Source organism: Panthera leo, chromosome C2, assembly GCF_018350215.1.
Source record: "Panthera leo isolate Ple1 chromosome C2, P.leo_Ple1_pat1.1, whole genome shotgun sequence".
NCBI lineage: Eukaryota > Metazoa > Chordata > Mammalia > Carnivora > Felidae > Panthera > Panthera leo.
Window position 1 is genome coordinate 151,257,329 of NC_056687.1, and position 19,941 is coordinate 151,277,269.

Consider the following 19,941-nt stretch of genomic DNA (forward strand, 5'->3'; position numbering starts at 1 on the left):
GCAGATTAGAGATGGTCCTGGAACTCTGCCGACCCTCTCCGCTGAGCAGGTGAGTGAGTGAGGACAGCGAGGCCGTGGGAGCCTGTGGAGTCAGCTCTACCCCCACCCCCCACCCCGTGTTCCCCTGCTGCTCCTTCACACCAGCATAGGACGCTCAGGTGCTTCCTGTCTTTGCCAAGCCAGACCTGCCAAGGCCCCAGGGCTGCCTCATACAGTTGAGCAAATTATATACCACAAAACTCCCAAGGGGACACAGTTCGTAAAGACTGTGGTGTGATTATGGCGTCTACCGGGGCTGTGCCTTACCCAATCTGCACAACCACCCGTGGCTGTCCTGATGGGCCTGTGTGCTCTGCCTCTGTGAGATCCTCATGGGGACAGTGAGGCAGGCAGGCAGGGGACAGATCAGGTGGGGCTCAGTAGGCTTTGGACGTTATCTAGAGGGCACTGGGAGCCATCGAGGCCTTTGGGCGGGGGGGTAAGATATGCTCCCAAATGAATAAAGGCTCGAATAATAGAACGAATAAACATCAGCCAGAACCAAAGAGCCTGGTTCCCAGGCTTACTCCGGACCTCCAACATGCCCCAGTCCCCAGGGACGAGAGCGTGGTATTTCTTACCAGCTCCCCATTCATGCGGAGGGCGTCTGCCAGTTCCAGTAAGAGCGACGCCCGCTCACTGGGCTGCATGGAGGGCCCGCGGAGTTTCTTGCCTTCTTCCGTCTTCCGAGTTGGTAATTTTATGATCATTTTCAGCGTCCTTACGGCTTCTGGATAGTCCCCACACTTGTTGAGGGCCCTGGCCTTGACCAAGTGGTAGAGGGGGTGGTCTCGGACCTAGAGGAGCAGAGTGGAGTGTGGGGCCCCGGTTCACGGCTGCTGCTCAAGGCACCCGGACCGGAGAAGGCCGCGGAAGCCCACCGAGCCTGCCCTGGCCTTTGGCCCGCAGAAGGGTCTGAGGGATGCCGGGAGCTCCTGGGGCCTCTCCCAGGGCAAGTGGGGGCTGTTGGCCAGCTGGGCTTGGGGAGGCGGGGGCGGGGCGACTGGGCACAGAGGACCCCCACCTGGAAGTTGTGGCTGACGCCCAGCTCTAAGCAGTGGGAGCACATGGCAAAATTGCCCTGCGCCAGGTAGATGTGGGACATGAGGAGGTGGGCGTCCACGGAGGTGGGGTCCAGCTCCAGGCAACGCTGCAGGGTGCTCTGGGCATTCTCTAACTCTCCTAGAAACGATAAACAGACCTCTACATCCAGGGGTCCCTGGGGGACTCCCAGGACCCAGTATGTAGAGGCAGAATGAATTTTGTGTGTTCCGTTACCCAGAAATACCCGAGTTGGCCATTTCACCCAGTTCTGTTCTGTTTCACTCAGAGGTCTCTTCTTGAAATTACAACTATCCAGACAAAAGCCTGGAAACTCAGACTGTGGGGCAACCCTCGAGGAGATGGCTAAGGCACGTCACTGCTCTGTCCAGAAGCTCCGGGGGACGCTTGAGTCTCGAGTCCCACACCTCAGAGCAGAACGGAACCTAACAATAACAGCAACTGTAATAGCCCCGTCTTACGAAGCACTTGCTTTATGCAAAGCACTTTTGGAAAGTCAGGGTTACTTTCCTGCCGGTTAGTTAGTTAGTTAGTTAGTTAGTTAATACCAGCCCTGCAAGATGGGCGGTATTGTCTGTGTCTTTTTGAGGTAGGACTGGAACCCAGTTACATAAGTAACTCAGCTTACGAGGGACAAAGTCAGCATTTAGACCCAGGGCCATCGGCTCCTGAGGCTGAGCTCTGCCTGCCTTGGCGCTCAGGGGCTGAGGGCTCTCCCCACAGCCAGACTGGCCCACAGCCGGCAGCAGTGCAAGCCCAGGGGTGGGGTGCAGTGAGCTGGTAGGAGAGTCCCCCTCTTTCTCCATCCAGGTCCCTCAACAGCTCCCGCTCAGGGCCCATAACTTGGCGGGGAGGGGAGCAGCTGCTTCTGGGTCCCAAACTCCCTGCTCCTTCCTTGTGCGCTGCTGCAGAAATGCGAAGATGTCACTATGGCAACCTAAGCAGCTGGAGACCTTGCTTTGGCCCTTAACTTGCTTGTTGCCAGCTGCCCGCACCCCTGGGGGAGTGTTCCTGCCCTTGCCTTGTACCCAGGAGCCCCTGAAGCTTGTGGGTAAACCTGGAAACCCAGATGACAACGGGGAGGCCCACGGATGAAGACAGGGTCGGGGGAGGGGGTGTCTCTGCACGGTGTGACCCACGCGAGGCCGTGCCAGAAGCCAGACACATGCCATGGCATTTGGGATCCTTTGGAAGCCCCCAGCGCACCAGAGATCAGCCTGCCTTCCAGGCAGACTGGGGTGCAAGGCCACAGGTGGAGAGTCCTCAGAGGGGACAGCAAGGTTCCCACGGACACGTCTCCCCTTTCCCTCTCTCTCCAGGACCTGGGTCTCGAGACAGGAGAAGCCGGAAGGACATTGCTCTGGCCACCCTGAGGCTCTGAGAGCCGAATGCTACAGGGTCCCACCTCCCCGTGATGCCCTCCTGCCCACCTTTTAATAACTGCGACCCTGCCAGTTCCCATCCCCTCCCCCGCTTTGGTTTCCTCCACGGAATTCCTGTGTCCTAACAAACAAGGCCGCGTGCTTCTCTGTTCTGCGTATCGTCCATTTCCCCTTACTAGAATGCAGACCTCATGAGGGCATTTCTGCCTATCCTGAGGACCGGGTGGATCCCGGTATCGGAGCAGCCCCTGTGCGGAACTGAAGTTCAGCCACTTCGGCCGCGGTACCCCGCTCAGAGCGAGGAAGCCTCCAGTAGCCGGGCGGGTGGGAGAGACCCCTGCTGGTGAGGGAAGTCAGGCCGGTTTCTGGGGAGTGGAGGCCAGGGATGTGGCCGGGCCTGGTGAGGGGGTGTGGGTCTGTGTACACCGCCCGAGGCAGGGGGCTGCGACCCCCGGGGCGGTGGCTGAACGGATGAACAGACGCGGGCTCACCTGAGAGGTACTTGACCTGAGCCATCACATACAGGGGGTCGATGAGAGCTGGCGCCGCTTTGACGACAGGACTCAGGATCACAGCGACTTGTTGGAGAAGCGGAGACACGATCTGGCCCGGCGACCGGGGCTGTAGGAACACGGGGCCTGGCTGGACGGTTTGCCCCGTTCCAGAGAGACTCCTAAAGCTCTCAGGAAACACTCTCTCAGTGGAGGAATTTTACTTTCTTCCTCGTGTTTCTTATCCAGTCGGTGCCTTCTAGTGCTACCACACAAGCTGCAGAGAACGGGGACTTTGTTTCGCTGACGGTTGTGTCCCCAGTCCCGACCACGGCGTCCGGCACACGGTGGTGCACTTAATAGATATTTGTGGAATGACTCATTACGTGGCACTGGGGGGGGGCATTACGATAGCAAGGTAAGATCCTTGCCCACGGAGAATCTTGACTGGCTGGGCAAATAGGCAAACGAGTAAAGCAGGCAAAGAAGTAAAGACTAAAAGACTTCTTAGAAGACTTGTGGGGAAAAAGGGAGCTGGTTATTGTCTAGGATAAAGGCAGAGGCGTGGAGCAGTGCCCTGTTCCCGCGAGTGTGGTCTGTGGGTCAGCAGCAGCGGGATTCCCCTGGGGGCTGTGCTGACAGCTCAGAGCCCGGAGCCTGCTTCAGATTCTGTGTGTGTGTGTGTGTGTGTGTGTGTGTGTGTGTGTGTGTGTGTGTGTGTCTGCTCCTCCCCTCAGGCTCCAGATTCTGTGTGTGTGTGTGTGTGTGTGTGTGTGTGTGTGTGTGTGTGTGTCTGCTCCTCCCCTGCACACGCTCTGTCTCTCTCGGTCTCTTGAAAATCAACATTAAAAAAAAAAAATTGAAAAGCAATGGGTCCCCGAACTTCAGAGGCTCAGAGCCGCCTGCTGACCGGGCCAGACGAGGTCTTTGCCTCCGTCCAGGCCTATGTTCCAGACCCCCGCCGTGCAGATGGGACTTCCTCTAACCTGCTTGGGGCAGAAGAACAAGTACTCCCTGGCGATGCAGACCAGGAAGAGGGGGTCCAGCTTTTCGAAGTACTCGGAGCCCAGGGGGAGGCCCTGCATGCCGGCGAAGTGCAGCCCCGCAGCCTCCTTCAGGAGCCAGGTGGCCTCCTGCTCCCCCTTGTGCTTTCTGGACGCCAGAAGGGCCTGGAGGAAAACCAGCACCTGGGGGAGGCAAGCCCAGGTCTCGGCACCAACGCCAGCCGGGCCGTGGGGAGGCGAGCGCAAAGCAGGAGTCCGGGCCGTGTTGGCTGCGGGGTGCCGGAAACTGGGGCGAGAGGAGGGCCGGGGACACAAGCCTGGAGCGGCCCGCGTCCCCAGGGAGCTCTGACCTCAGACTTCCCGAGAGACTGCTGCACCTCCTTCATAAATTCCAGCTGCTGTTCAGCCTCCTCCAGGTGGCCGTCCAAGATCTGGCACCAGATGATCCCTGGGAACGGGGCAGAACAAGCGTGAGGAGCCAGCTCGGACCCGGAGCCAGCAGGCCCGTGGGCCAAGAGCAGGGATGAGACAGCGGAAGGACGGGCGGCTGTGCAGGGGGCCTTTCCCAACATCTCCACAAACGTAAAGAGGGATGCTCGCTCCTGGTAAAGAATTCGAGGCACGAGGCAGGCAGGGAAGCATATCCCTAGCTCGTGCTCTGCCTTTAACCATGCACCGTGGCTGGGACATTTTATTTAACCACTGCCCCGTTGAAGGACACCTCATTTCGCATCCAGTTTGCTTTCGATGCTTAAATGCTCCCGTGCCACGGTAAACATATTTCCGCGTTCTAATTCCTGCAGTCGAGTTGACTGGTCAAAGGGCGTGTATATCTAAAATGCTGATAGATAAGGCCAACTTGTCCTCCGGAGATGTTTGAATTAGGGTTACTGCCAAGAATTTGAAAGTCGCCTTTCCCCACAACCTCGATGACGTGCTTCACTCTTTGCCAGTGAAAACGTGAAAAACAACTCATTTTAGTTCCTTTTTTTTTACCAAGAGGGGAAAGGAGCATTTTTCCATACATTTAATGCCCCTTTCCTTTCTCCTGTGAATCTCCTGTACCTAGCTTTAGCCTGATTCTTTTTTTTTTTTTAATTTTTATTTATTTCTGAGAGACAGAGACAGAGCATGAGCGGGGGAGGGAAGAAGGAGAGAGAGAGAAGGAGACACAGAATCTGAAACAGGCTCCAGGCTCTGAGCTGTCAGCACAGAGCCCGATGCGGGGCTCGAACCCACGAACCGTGAGATCATGACCCGAGCCAAAGTCAGACGCTTAACCGGCTGAGCCACCCAGGCGCCCCTAGCCTGATTTTATTTTAGGGCGATTTGTTTTCTCTTCATAAATATTGAGATTATTAACCCTTTATAGCAAACATTTTCTACCAGTTTGCCATTCACCTTTTAAGTATTTGTCACTGTCTTTTGCCATCCATTAGTTTTAAAGTTTTACATAGATCAGTAAAATATTTTCTTTTAGGGCTTCTGAGTTTCCTCCAGGGAACCCAAGTCCAACTGAACTTTTATGTTTCAATGTTTAATTCATCTGGAGCTTTTAAATTAAAAAAACATTTTAAAAATAATTTTTACCCCTGATGTGGGGCTTGAACTCACGACCTCAAGATTAATAGTCACGTGCTTTACCAACTGAGCCAGCCAGGCGCCCCTGAAGTTTACTTCTGAATATGGCGTGAGCTGGGAACTTCCCTTTCCGTTTTTCATACTGGATAGCCAGATGTCCAACCATGAATTGTTGAAACCTACCGCCATATTGGTTTGAAATGTCACTTTATTTGTAAGAGCTGTTTCTGTTCTGTTTGTCGCCTTGTTTACTCCAGCATTGACCTGCAGCTGACTTACCTACTGGTGTTCTGTAATGTGTTTTGAGTTTGGGAAGACAAATCCTTCCACTCCTACTACTATAAAAGGGGAATCTCTTTTATAGATATTTCTTGGTCATTTTGGTGTATTTATTCCTGACTGTCTTCCTAATGAACATCTTGGTTTTTCACTTATATGCATCCCACTATTTGGCTCATCTATGGAGTTAATTTACTTTGCAATCGTATTTGTAATTTTCAGTAACTTTTTCGTTCTCTACAGTCTTTGCCATAGTAGCCTCTTCTTTACTTATTGACTGACATTGTAGCCTCTGAAAACCCTGGTGTTTTAGTGGGGGGTGGCGAAGTCTTTTCTGTATCTGGCTTTAAACTTGGCTCCTCAGAGGGCCTTGGCTTTGCACGGTCCACTTGGCCCCTCTTTCAAACTGTTAGCAGATTTACTAACGGACTAGACTGATGAGTATTAGCAGCTGAGGCAGATTTCCCAAATTGTTAAGGTCACTGTTTTTCTGGGCACTGGACTTCCCTTCTGGCTGACTGGCGAGGGGGCTCCCCTGAATGAGGAAGTGGGGAAGGACTGAGCTGGGTGGGGGCTGTCCTAGGGGGTGTGGCCTGTGTGTGGAGCAAGTCTTTTTGTCCTTCATGTCCCTGGTGGTGGTGGGAAACAGGGGCTCTGCTCTGCTCCCTCCTGGCCCACCGCCTTGAAAGGTCTCCTTGATTCTGTTCTCTGGTCCCCCTGGCATCTCGCTGACTGCCCCGTGGCTTGTGTAGCTCCCAGCCTCCAGCGACCATGAGCTTGCTTTTTTTTTTTTTTTGCTTTTTTTTAATGTTTATTTTTTTATTTTGAGAAAGAGAGAGTGAGAAAGAGAGGAGAGAGAGGGAGAGAGAGAATGCCCAGCAGGCGCTGGGAGCGCAGAGCCCGACACGGGGCTCAATCTCACAAAGCGTGAGATCACGACCTGAGCCGAAACCAAGAGTCAGACACTCAACCGACTGAGTCACCCAGGCGCCCCTTGTTATTTGTCAACTTTTGTTTTTCTTGGAGCTCTTTGGGAGAAAACGGGTCTACTCGTTTCTTTAGCTGCCCCGTCTGTGTACCGTGTTGGCATACGGCTTTCCAGAGTGGCTTGCCATTTCCTTACTTTTGATGCTATCTGTTTTATATCCTCTAGAAATGTGACGTTCTCAAAGTTTCTGGTCCACCAAAGGCAGCTTTCTCTGTTTCTAGGGCTGCGTTATCTTTTCAAAACGTCTTCCAGGATTTTATGGGTTTGGAAGTGGAGGAAGATGCATGGGCTCACGAGTCAGCTGACGTGGTGAACAACCTCTCAGATAACCGTGCTGTGCTGCCGAAGAGCCTGGACCATAGAGAGAAGTGGCTGGACCCAAAAGACACGGCTCCTGAGAGCTGGGGCAAGGAGCCAGCCTGCCTTGAGCCTGGGACCACACAGTTTCCTCAACCAAAATTAAATTGCTGGTTCAGAGTTCACCAGACGCCGTAGATTTGAAGGCTTAAAAACAAAATGTGTAAAATGAAAGTTGGGGTCTGGGAAATTTACTGACGTCTCTCTAGAGCGGGGTGGGCAGGCCTCTGGACAGACAGGGAAGTAAAACTCTCAAAACTATTGCTCTGGTGGCCTCTCAGCTCAGGGCCTGCAGAGGGAGAGTCTAGGGGCTTTGGGTTGGGGTGCTCCCGGACTGGGACCCTCTCCAACACTGGCCTTGCCGGGCCTGAGAAGAGGCAGGGCCCCCGAGCGGAAGGGGCAGGCTGCTGGTCCCCCAGGGGGTCACAGTGTGGACATCGGAGGTCTGACGCAGATCTGAGTGGCCGCGGCCACACTCTGACAGTTCCTGTGTCTCTTACATCCATGCTTACTGATTCATGGGTGACTCAGTTGGTTGAGTGCCTAACTCTTGATTTCGGCCCAGGTCATGACCCCAGGGTTGTGGGATCGAGCCCCATATGTGGAGCCTGCTTGAGATTCCCTCACTCCCTCTGCCCCTCCCCCACTCACACACACACACACACACACACACACACACACACACACACACATACACACACACACACACACTCTCTCTCTCTCTCTCTCTCTCTCTCAAACAGACACCAATTCATGGAAAGGCACCCCATCATACAATGTACTCCAAAACTCACACACCCTCTAGGGAAGATGCTTCCCAGCGCCTCTCTTCTGGACCCACGGAGGCTACCTTGCGACCTGCCTTCCCGCACCCCCCACCCCCTCCCTTGCCCGGACCGCATAGACCTGTCAAGGCAGCCACACTGCTCTCGTCCAATTTCATGGCCTCCGAGTACCACAGAGATGCCTCCTTCACTTGGTCCTGTAGGATGAAGAGATAGCCCAGCTCTGTGGCCACGTGGGCGTAGGCGGCTGTGGCCACGAACGTGTGCTCAATGAAGCCACACACCAGCTGCAGAATCGCCTGGTGCCTTCCACACTGCAAGGAACGGACACGTGGGAATAGGGAGACCCGTCAGCCCAGCCTGTCCGAGCAAGGCCGTGTCAGAAATGGGGGCTACTTTGGCAGTCCCGTTTCGGGTGCTTAGGAGAGACTAAGAGGGGCCCATGACCCACATAGCCAGGGCTGTGCACTTGTCCAGCTTCCAAAGCCTCACACTGGCCACATCTGTGGAATTTGCCTCCAGGCAGGGGCCCTCCAAAGGGCCCACCTCCTGTCTGAGTCGCCAAGAAGTTTTTCAAAAACTGAAGGGGGACAGAGCTCTTTGTGCCCTGTCGGTGGGACGAGGCCCTGAGGGCAGCCATGTTCCCGGCCGTGTGTGGAGAACGAGCACAGAGAAGCAGACACAGGTGTGTGTCCCTGAGGGAGGGATGGTGTCCCAGTGGCATTCAACCGCACGGTTCTGGTTCCTGAGGCCCCACAGCCACCCCGGATTTTGCAGCAACTCCTTCTAGTCAATCTGCTTTGGGGCTGAAGGGTCTGACAGAGACAGACTGTTTGGCGACCTGGTCTGTTTGCACCTGCCTGATGGCAGAGGGGGTGCGGGCAGGCCTGACTTTCCAGGTCACTTCCCCAGAGGGACAATATGGCAGTTGGGTGCCCTGGCGCCCCGAGCTAGAGGCAGGCATAGCTCTGCCGTGTAACAGCCACAACACTGCTCTCTTCCCCCAAATAGGGAGCCTCCTACTCTGAAAGCACTGTCAGACCCAATGGCTCTGATCTTTACAGCGTCCCTGAGCGACACCTGGGCCAAGGAAACGGAGTGTATGAGACACAGGTGTTGTTCAGAGGCGGGTAGGGGCCGCTAGGTATGGGCCATCGGCCTGAGAGGCCAAGTTGGAGCCAAAGAGGGGAGGGCAGGGTCCCCGGGGGGCTCCCAGGGGGGCCATAGGGCTCCCCTTAGGAACACCGGCCAGAAGCACGATTTCAGAAACCTTACCAGCCTGCTAACCACAAGGATTTTTTTAAGATGGAGGTTTGGATTCTGGGGCTCTCTTGTCTCCAGTGCCTTAATCAGGTTTCTAACATGATTGGCAGCCTGTGGGGACAAAACAGACAACATCAGAGGCAATATATAAAGTGGAACTTGGGCAGAGGTTCACAACCCCGCTGTCCCTTAGCACCCCCTGGGAGATCTTAAAACACCCATGCCCAGAGGCCAGCCCGAGAGATTTGGGTTCAACTGGACTGGGGTGGGCCCAGGCACCAGTATGATTTCAAAGCCCCGTAGCGGAACTTTCAGGAGCTTATGCACCCAAGAGCTGGCAGTGCCCCTTTGTTCATGGATTTGCGAAGAGAAGTTGCCCTTTCGGACCCACCCGGCCAGAGCCAGAAGCCAGCTGTCATGGTGCCCACACAGCGGCTGACCAGGCCGGCGGCACATCACCTGGGCTGGCCCAAGAGCAGATGGTCATGGCGAGTCCCTGGCCTCGAGCCTCTGCTCCGTGGTGACATGAGTCACCACACTGGTGCCCCCTTGTCATTCCAGTGAACCCTCTCAAAGGCCCTGGAAGTCAATAGAGCTGTCTGAATTGTCCAGTGCAGCAGACAGAGGGTCAGAAAGGTTAGGTAATTTGCTTGAGGTCACTCAGCCAGCCGGGTGACTGACTCCAAAGCCTTTGTCCTTTCCGGTTGACTCCTCTGTCCATTCCCTACCGAGGAGCGAGGAGCGGGGAGTTCTTAGTTCCCGGTCGCAAAGAAGTGTCAGGAGTGGAACCCCGGATGGGGCAGGTCTACTCTGCTCAGTCAGTGCAAAGCAAGCTTAGCACTGAGCAGCCTGGGCCGGGGAGAGGTGGGGGGTGAAGGACGGGCATTCAGACAACTCTGCCCCTAGGATTAGCCCTTAGGCCCCGGGAAGGCCTGCCCAAGGCTCCTGGTTGCATGAAGTTGAAGACAGGCCCATCTGTTCTCTGGTTCCTACCCCGCGATGATGCTGGGGCCTCTTTGGAGGGTTCCTTCTAAACATGGACTGTACCCCCTGTCTCACCCCACCGCACAAAACCCACAATCTCAGAGCTGCGCAGAAGGAACTGGAAGCTTCTTCTTCCTATCATGACCCCTTAGCGACTCCTGATTTGCCACGCTTTTCACAGAAGCAGTGTACTTACTCAAAAGGCAATGTTATGGGGTGAGAATGCAAACTCTTCTCAAAGATAAAAACCTATCTTGGTATTGAGGTTTCATGAAGAACTGTTTCTGTGTTTGGGGGCTGTTTTGGGTTTCTGTGGAACACTACAGGGCTTAGGAGCAAGTTTGGGGCTAGGCTCCACCTGGCCAATACCTGCTTTTTCTGCAGACCTACATCATTGGAAACGCCTAATAGAGTATATGCGTGGTTTCCTTTATTCACAGAACTATGTGTTCGACAAGACATCTATCTGCTAAAACTCTGCGAAAGACCTAACAAATTTAAAAAAATCTTAGGTAGTGGAGTATCCCAACAATCTGTACAATTCTAGGGTGTGCTGGTTTAGGGGTGAATATGATTTGGACTCATTCACATTCAGAGGCTGTTTGAAATTGAGAACGAGGCAGATGTACCTACTCTGACCCCAAACGTGGCCCTAAAGTACAAAAATTGGATCCCAAAGATTACAGGTGGGGAATTTTTGAGGTATGTCCATATTCAAGTGGAGATCAAAGATGCCCAACAGAAAGAACTCTGGGTTATTTTGAAGATTAGATTTGGACTCAGGGGGAACTATGGTGATTGGCAGTGGAAGGAATCACATGTGAAAATCCTTACATACACATTTATTGACTTAAATTTTTTTTTAAAAAAATGGCATTTCGTGACATCAGGCACTGTTCCAAGCTCTGCCGTTTGTCATCCCGTTTAATCCTTATAACAACCTCACAAAGTGGTGGGAATTTTCTCCACTTTATGAGTGAGGATCCCAAGGCTTATCCAGGTGAACCCGAACCACAGTCAACTTCACTGCCGACCCAGAGAGCAAACCAGAGGACTTCCCCTTGACAGGGAGTAGGAGGGAGGGAGGGAGGGAGGGAGGGAGGGAAGGAGCTGAGATCCAGGGAGCACCCTCCAAGACCCTGGGGATGAGGGCACTAAGAGGGCTTCCTCTCAGGCTGTGCGTGTTTCAAGGTCTGACTCCTGAGTCTTGAAAGAACTTACTATGGTTATGTTTCCTTCTCTTGCAAGTTCATGCACAGCTAGGATTTGGCAGGCGTCAATATTGCTTTCGTCTTTTTCTAGGATTCTGAAATAGGAAGAGGAGCCCCATCAATCGAGAGTATTCACAGGCAAGGCCAGGGTGATGTGGCAGCCACTTCTGATTGCCTTGTATTATCCATTCTACCCTTCTCCTTCTAATAACAGAACTCCCAGGGCAGCACCTGGGTGGCTCAGTACGTGAAGTGTCTGACTCTTGATTTCAGCTCAGATCTTTTTTTTTTTTTTTAATAGGCTCCACCCCCAGTGTGGAGGGAGACCAGGGCTTGAACTCATGATCCTGAGATCACGATCTGAGCTAACTCTGGAAAACAGTGTGGAGGCTCCTCAAAAAATTCAAAATAGATCTACCCCATGACCCAGCAATAGCACTGCTAGGAATTTACCCAAGGGATACGGGAGTGCTGAGGCACGGGGGCACTCGTACCCCAATGTTTATAGCAGCACTCTCAACAATAGCCAAATGATGGAAAGAGCCTAAATGTCCATCAACTGACGAATGGATAAAGAAGATGTGGTTTATATATACAATGGAATACTACTTGGCAATGAGAAAGAATGAAATCCTGCCATCTGCAGCAACGTGGATGGAACTGGAAGGTATTATGCTGATAAGTCAGTCAGAGAAGGACAGATATCATGTTTACACTCATATGTGGATCTTGAGAAACTTAACAGAAGACCATGGGGGAGGGGAAGGGGAAAAAAAAACAGGGAGGGAGGCAAACCACAAGAGACTCTTAAATACAGAGAACAAACTGAGGGTGGATGGCAGGGGGGAGAGAGGGGAGAGTGGGTGATGTACATTGAGGAGGGCGCTTGTTGGGATGAGCACTGGGTGTTGTTTGTAAGCCAATTTGACGATCAATTATATTCATAAAAAAAAAAAAAAAAGATCTGAGCTGAGATCAAGAGTCAGATGCTTAACCAGTGAGCCACCCAGGTGTCACTTCAGCTCAGGTCTTGAGCTCAGGGCTGTGAGTTCAAGCCCTGTGTTGGGCTCCGTGCTTGGTGAGGAGCCTACTTCAAACAAACAAACAAACAAACAAACAAACAGACTAGAACTCCCCACTTGGCTGGGTACTTGCTACCCAGGATAAACACTACATCTCCTAGCCTCCCCCTGCAGCTTAGGTGTGGCCCTGTGACTAAGTTCTGGCCGACAGGATGTGAATGCAAGTGTCCCATGTGACGTCTAGCTGTATCCTCACAGCATATGCCTTCCATTTCTTCTCTTTCCTCCTTCCTACTGGCTGACATGTGGGCCATGTGAGCCGCATCCTAGGTAGAGTGGCAAGAAAGAAGGGGGGTGGGACCCTCCAGAGTGAAGTTGCTGCCCCTGTCCCGGGCAACCACCCGAACTTTTACCTGACAGAGGAATAACCTTTCACGTTATTTAAGTCATGTGTCTGGGGTGTCTTTGTGACAGAGGCCATTCATATTGCAGCGAACACAGGCGTGATTATCGTACCATGGTCCTGGGGTGGCAGAGAGGTGCTTGGGGGGCAATGTGTGGCTGTCAGATGGAAAGGGAACCTCGCTTTCCATCATGTGTTTCATTGTGAACATGTGATTTCTGGTCATACGTACTGTGGGGTTTTCGATGTTCTGTTTCTTTATAGGAAACTTCATATATTTTTCAGCCTGGTCAGGGATGGCCTTCTGCTTAATAGAGGGTTACTTTAGGGGCGCCTGGGTGGTTAAGTGTCCAACTTCAGCTCAGGTCACGATCTCACAGGTCGTGAGTTCGAGCCCTGCGTCGGGCTCTGTGCTGACAGCTCAGAGCCTGGAACCTGCTTCTGATTCTGTGTCTCCCTCTCTCTCTGCCCCTCCCCCACTCACACACACACACACACACACACACACACACACACACACTCTCTCTCTCTCTCTCTCTCAAATAAACATTAGAAAAAAGAGTGTTACTCTAATGAACACACAAAATTCTAACATGATTAGTTAGGCACAGTTAACATTCAAACAGTTCTAACCATTCATGGTGATTCTGAAGGTACTAACCAAAAACATTTGGATATTTAAAAAAACTTAAAATTAAAAAAAAATTTATTTATTTAGAAAAATTTTTTTAATGTTTATTTATTTTTGACAGAGAGAGACAGAGAACGAGCAGGGGAGGAACAGAGAGAGAGGGAGACACAGAACCCGAAGCAGGCTCCAGGCTCTGACCTCTAAGCACAGAGCCTGACACGGGGCTCGAACCCACGAGCTGTGAGATCATGACCTGAACCCAAGTCAGTTGCCTAACCGACTGAGTCACCCAGGCTCTCCTAAAAAATTTTATTTTAAAGAGAGAGAGAACCGACAGGGGAAGGGCAGAGGGGGAGAGGGAGAGGGAGAGAGAGAGAGAGAGAGAGAGAGAGAGAGAGAGAGAGAGAGAGAATCCCAAGCAAGCTCAATGCTCAGCACAAAGCTGGTCTCGATCCCATGACCCTGAGATCATGACCTGAGCGAGATCAAGAGTCAGATGCTCAACCGCCTGAGCCATCCAGATGTCTTCCTCCAAAAAACTTTTAAATAACTTATGGACTAAAGAAGAATCAGAGTGGATATTAGAAAATTCTTAGAGCCAAAATGATCCTGAAAATATATGCATCCAAATGTGTAGATACTGCTAAAAATGATGCCTTGAGGGACATCCACAGACTTACACACTGATATTCTAAAAGAAGATTGAGAATGGATCAGCCAGGCATCCAGCTCAAGAGCTGAATAGCCCTTGATCCAACAAGAGCAGAACAGCCCCAAAGGAAGAAGTCGCTGGAAATCCTAAAGAGCAGACATTAATGAAGTAGAAAACAGAGATGCGGTAGAGACCATTAACAAAACTCAAAGCTGCATCTTTAGAAAGACCAATAAGGCGACTCAGTCGGTTACGCGTCTGATTTTGGCTCAAGTCATGAACTCATGGTTCTTGAGTTCGAGCCCCACATCAGGAGCCTGAAGCCTGCTTCAGATTCTGTGTCTCCCCCCATCTCTCTCTGTGTCTCTCTCTCTCTTTCTCCATGTCTCCCTCTCTCCCTGTCTCCCCTGCTCCTGTTCGGTCTCTCTTAAAAAAAAGCATTAAAAAAAAAGTTTTTGAAAAGACTAATAAAAGAAACAACTTATTCTAATGTTGAAGAAGGAAAACAAGAGGACAGGGAAAAATAAATAATATTAGGGATGGAAAGAGAAACACACATAGAGGGGGGCAGAGATTTAAAAAAAAAAAAAAAACAATGGGGGCTAGGCGCCCGGCTGGCTCAGTGTGAAAAGCATGAGACTCTTGATCTTGGGGTGGTTAGTTCAAGCCCCACGTCGGGCATAAAGATTACTTAAACCAACAAACAAACTTAAAAAGATAAGTTCTGTGAGCACCACTATCTGGGAAAACCTCCAGGAGGGCAGGCATCGGGTGTGGGCCTCAGCCCTTTGGCACTAAACACCGGGGCAGGGGGGCCGGGCGAGGGAGGTGGTGCACACTGAGGTTGTGGCTTTCGGCCAGGTGTCCCCAGGTATCCCGCTGGCCGAAGGCCAGGCCTCCAGAGCAAGCTCTTGAGCCAGCTCCCGCCAAGGACACTGGCCAGGTATCAGCCAGGCCCACACAGGCACTGCACGTGGGGGCCCCCGCGGGCTGAGCCGGCAGGATTCCCGTTCATTTGTGACCGGCCGCCTCTCTCGGAGACGCAGATATCAGTGAAGATCATCAGAGAAATTACCGTCCGTCCACAGAGGGGCAAGGGGTCTGCTTGCGATTTGTTTTGTTCTTGAACTGTGTGGGGTGTATTACCGCAATTCAGTAACGCTTCACAGTGATAACTTGGGATTGCTCAGGAAAAAAAATAAAATTAGCCTGCGACTCTCTTTGGGGGAGAACATTTAGAATTACTTAATAGGAATAGTTGAGGCGCTAAGAGTTTAAAGAGAGAGGCTTCAGTTTATCTAGAAAATCCCAGCCTCAGAAAACCTTCCATCAGACAACCCTTCCCCTGAAGTGGTCTTGTTTTCTATCGACGAAGACAGCGCTCCCAGGTCACCCTGACGAGGTGCCTGGCTTCCACATGGCCCAGGGACTCTCTAGAGCTGGCCGTCTGGCTGACGTGTCCAGCCTCAGCTAAGTCACTGGGGACCTCTCCCCCTGAAGCTTTTATCACAGTATATCATACCCATAGTTGAAAACAATTAAATAGTGCAGCGGTCCCTTTACTCCCCCCTGCCCTCCTCTCCTTAGAGACAACTAACTGCTTGTCGTCCCATAACCTGGCTGCTTTGGGTTCTTTGGGTCGTTCCCTCCAGCGCCCTCTACACGATCGGCTCGTGCCTCTAGATAATGCCCATTTCTCTGTGTGTCCATCAGACCGCGTCCTCCCTGCCCTCCCCGTGTGATCGCATCACTATTCATACCTCCACTGTCAACAATAGTCACTTTTTTGTCTTGTTCCGTCAAATACATGGCATCTCCTAGCTCCCCAGCTCGTACGATGGGACCCTATCGGCGCCCTCGGCTGGCAAAGAAAGGAAGCGACCCCTGCCCCTCACCTGTGTCCTGTTTCTACCGCCTGCTCCCAGTCCTGCCGAGCCAAGAACAGCCGCATCTTTAGGACGAGGGCGGGCAGGAAGCTCCCCGAGATGCCGGTGATCTGGTTCACCATCTCCAGGGCCTCTGAGTAGTTCTGCTGCAGCATGAAGTATGTCGCCTGTTGAAAGCCCAAGAGAAGAGTCTCCATCGGTGCCCACGAAGAGAGGGGGCGGTGTCAGTGTCTCTGCCAGGACAGGAGCAGAGCCTGACACGTGGGCACTGTAGGCCCCCTCGAAGCCCCTGGGGAAGCAGTCAGCACTCAGAGCGACAAATCAGGGTCCACAGCAATCTTGGGCTCCTGGACAGGCAAGGCAGGGGCTCCAGGGAGACGGGTGAGCCCCGAGGAGGCGTGGGATCCAGCAGGGCCACGCGAGGGGACCCACTAGAGGGAGGCCTGGGGGTGCCGGACACTTCTGAGTTCCACCAACAGCCCACTCGTTTCCCATTCGCTTTCTTTTTTAAATCTTTTTTTTTTTTATTTATTTTTGAGACAGAGAGAGACAGAGCATGAACGGGGAAGGGGCAGAGAGAGAGGGAGACACAGAATCAGAAGCAGGCTCCAGGCTCTGAGCTGTCAGCACAGAGCCCGACGCGGGGCTCGAACTCACAGACCGCGAGATCGTGACCTGAGCTGAAGTCGGACGCTTAACCGACTGAGCCACCCAGGTGCCCCAATCTTTTTTTTTTTTTAATGTTTATTTTTGAGAGAGAGAGTGTGTGAAATGAGGGAGGGCCAGAGAGAGGGGGACAGAGGATCTGCACTGACAGCGGAGGGCCCCGTGTGGGGCTCGGAGTCACGAACTGCAAGATCATGACCTGAGCCGAAGTCAGATGCTGAACCCCGTTCGCTTTCTTCAAGCTTATCGCTGAAAAGCGCTCACCCAGGCCCAGGGGCGGCTAGTGTTTGCGGGTAACCCCCTTAAAAAGCGTTTTGTTTTTCTCTGTCAGGGCCCCCTGGGCCAGAGTTTGGCTTCTGCGGGCCAGTGCCAGCCACCAGGTTCTCCTGAGTGAGGCACGACATGTGCCTGAGGGGCAGAGGGCACTGCTCCCAAAGGACTTGAAACTGGGCTCTGAGGGGAGCTTTTGTTAGACCTTCGGCAACCCGCCCTTCCACGACTTACTAAGAACAAGAGGAGGACTGTTCTAGATGAAGGTTTATGCATACATGTGCTCACTGCAGCCCTCTCTTTCTTTTTTTTTAATGTTTATTTATTTTTGAGAGAGAGAAAGAGAGAGAGAGACAGTGTGAGTCGGGGAAGAGCAGAGAGAGAGGGAGACACCGAATCCGAAGCAGGCTCCAGGTTCTGAGCTGTCAGCACAGAGCCCAACGCGGGGCTCGAACCCATGAACCGTGAGATCCTGAGTTGGACGCTTAACCGACTGAGCCACCCAGGGACCCCACTGCAGCACTCTTTCTAAATGTAAACTGAAGACGATCTCAGGGTCCAAACAACAGGAGATTGGGGTGACAAATTACATTCGGCCCAGGCGACAGGGGACTGGCTTGATGGAGATGTTCAAGGTGACATTTACATATGGTGGAATCTTACGTGAAGAAAAGGGAACCAAATGACAGGAGGCCCTGTGATTACAGCTGTATTAAACATATTAAAGATGTCAATATTAAACACACTAAACAACGCTATCTCCTGCCCTGCAGAGGTGCTCAGTGGGAACCCTTTCAGGACCAGGAGAGCTGGCAGACCGAGTGGACCCTGACTGTCTCTGGGCCCCCGCTCCTCATCGGCCAGGAGAGGGCCTGGAGACAGAGCGTCTGGCCCGAAGTCCCCTGGTGGATCTTTGGCTCCAATGGCCCAGGCAGAGACGACCCCCCGCCCCGCCTCCGTTTCCCCCGCTGCCCACCTTTCCCATCAGCCCCAGCACATCTTTGGCGTCCTGCATTCCTTGTTCCAGGTACTTGATGGATTTCTTCACGATGTGGGGCTTGTCTGAGGTGAGGTCCACCCAGCCTCTGAGCACATAACCCTGGGATCAGAACAAGACAGAAGATGAAGTCCTTGGCTGCGCAGAGCCTCTTGTCCGACCCCTGTCACTCTCCACCCCCAGGCCCTGCCAGGCACACCTACTTGCAGACTCCAGGGCGGCCCTGCTCTCTCTCACTGTCAGGACTTCGCTCCGATTGCTCCTTCCCAGCCCAGCCCTCCTGACCAAAGCCCCCTCACCCGGTCAACTACCACTGGTCTCTAAAGCTCAGCCTGGGAGGGCCCTCCTGTCAGAAGCCTTCCGTGACCTTCCAGGCTGGGCTTGGGCCCTTCCCTGGACCCCTGTGGCTCTGCTACCCCTACTGACACACTCCCATCCGTCTTGTCATTGGCTGTCTACTCAACACTGGGATCAGGGGGCCACCACTCCAGCCCTCTCCATGTCCTAGCCCAGCGCAGGGCCCGGCCGGCATGGAGGCAGGAACGAGCAGGGGCCATTGTGAGCTCGGGGGCCTTGCCAGTCCTGCTCCAGCCTTCACCCAGTCTCTGCTGGATAGGCAGCCGGGCCTGGGAGGTGAGGTCCGAGGTGTAGTTGGACCACATTGCCCTGAAGCATCCCTCTGCCCTGGACCAGGGTTTCTCACTCTTTACCGTTACTCTCCTCCTAAGGAGCCTTTCCAGACATTTTCCCGAATCGTTTCCCCTCCCTCCAAGACATTTTAATATCACAGATATATTATCTGTTTATGTAGTGTGTAAATCTGTGTTTTATACTTTTTTTTTTTTTGCCCCCGCCCCTCTGTGTGTTATATAGTAAGATTTTTCTCACCCCCTCCTCTGGGAACCAATTTTCACCCCTTTGAGGGGGGGGGTGACATCACCCCTGCTGCGGTGGTGACTAGACTGAGCCTAGATTGAGGCTTCAAACTCTACCCTTAGTACAGGTCCCCCACGTGTGAGATCCACAGCATGTGAGATACAATATGCGATCCACTGTATGGGCTGCCGCTGACGGCCAGCCGACCCCTGCAAGAAGGCAAGGTAGGCCCACGGTGGAGACCGCTCATCTAGTTTGCCAAAAGAACCAGGAAATCTGGCCTTTTAGGTAAAAACCTTTTGGTTTCTCAATGTCAGCAACTCATCCGAGATTTTAAAAATATACAGCACAGGCTACGGAACACCTGTCTGCAGATCAGACTCCGGACGCGTGCCAGCGTGTACTCGGCTGAACCCTGAGACAACGGGGGCGGGGGCCCCTGGGAGACCCAGGGTCTCGTCCGTGCCCAGGTGCGGCCCTCTCCCAGTCCCCGGGGTGCCCCGGGGGGAGTAACGGTCACCCCAGGCTGATGTGTTTGGATGCTGCTTTCTGCAGCTGCTGCCCTCATGATGCCGGAGGCAGGTACCTCTCTAGGGCTGCTGGAAACTTTCAGCGTGCGGTCGATGTACTCCTTGGCCTTGTCACGGTGGCCCACGAGCCAGAGGAAGAGACCGGCATAGTACAGGGCAGTTCCGCTGGCTGTCTTGCGGATTTCCTTCAGGCTGTTCTCGAGCTCCTGAACGGCTTCTCGATCTGTGAATCCGAGAGGAGGGGGAGGGCAAGGCAGAGTAAGCAGGGCGGCCTGGCCCCGCAGCAGGAGGCACTGAGGGCTCGGGGACCTCTCTGGCCTCTCTGAGCCTCCTCTAACACGCGGGAGACTCCAAGGAGCCCAGGCGCTGGAAACCCCAGGAGCCGCCCACGCCCGCACTTGGCTTTGCTGGCTGAGATTTATCTTTTCTCCTCTGTGCCTGGCAGCTTGCTGAGCAGACAGACCAAACCGAATCGCCTACCTCAGGCCCACAGTCCATCCTGGGAGGGGACATCGTGGTTCGTAGCGTCTTGGAATCTTTCCCTGCCTCTAGAGAGGTGGACATTAGGGGTGGGACTATTTA

General features: G+C 53.1%; 1 protein-coding gene across 2 annotated transcripts in view; it reads right to left on the bottom strand.

Annotated features, from left to right (window-relative positions):
* TTC21A (tetratricopeptide repeat domain 21A) overlaps positions 1–19,941 on the bottom strand; it is a 34,722-nt gene that overhangs the window by 12,266 nt on the left and 2,515 nt on the right. For both annotated transcript variants that reach the window (XM_042955827.1, XM_042955826.1), the window contains exons 4-14: positions 19,416–19,582; positions 17,933–18,055; positions 16,030–16,187; positions 11,437–11,521; positions 9,244–9,342; positions 8,090–8,282; positions 4,329–4,426; positions 3,961–4,161; positions 2,975–3,104; positions 1,064–1,221; positions 621–836 (exon numbers count right to left, since the gene is read on the bottom strand). In XM_042955827.1, coding sequence (XP_042811761.1) covers positions 621–836; positions 1,064–1,221; positions 2,975–3,104; positions 3,961–4,161; positions 4,329–4,426; positions 8,090–8,282; positions 9,244–9,342; positions 11,437–11,521; positions 16,030–16,187; positions 17,933–18,055; positions 19,416–19,582 — 1,628 coding nt within the window. The remainder of the gene's footprint in view (positions 1–620; positions 837–1,063; positions 1,222–2,974; positions 3,105–3,960; positions 4,162–4,328; positions 4,427–8,089; positions 8,283–9,243; positions 9,343–11,436; positions 11,522–16,029; positions 16,188–17,932; positions 18,056–19,415; positions 19,583–19,941) is intronic.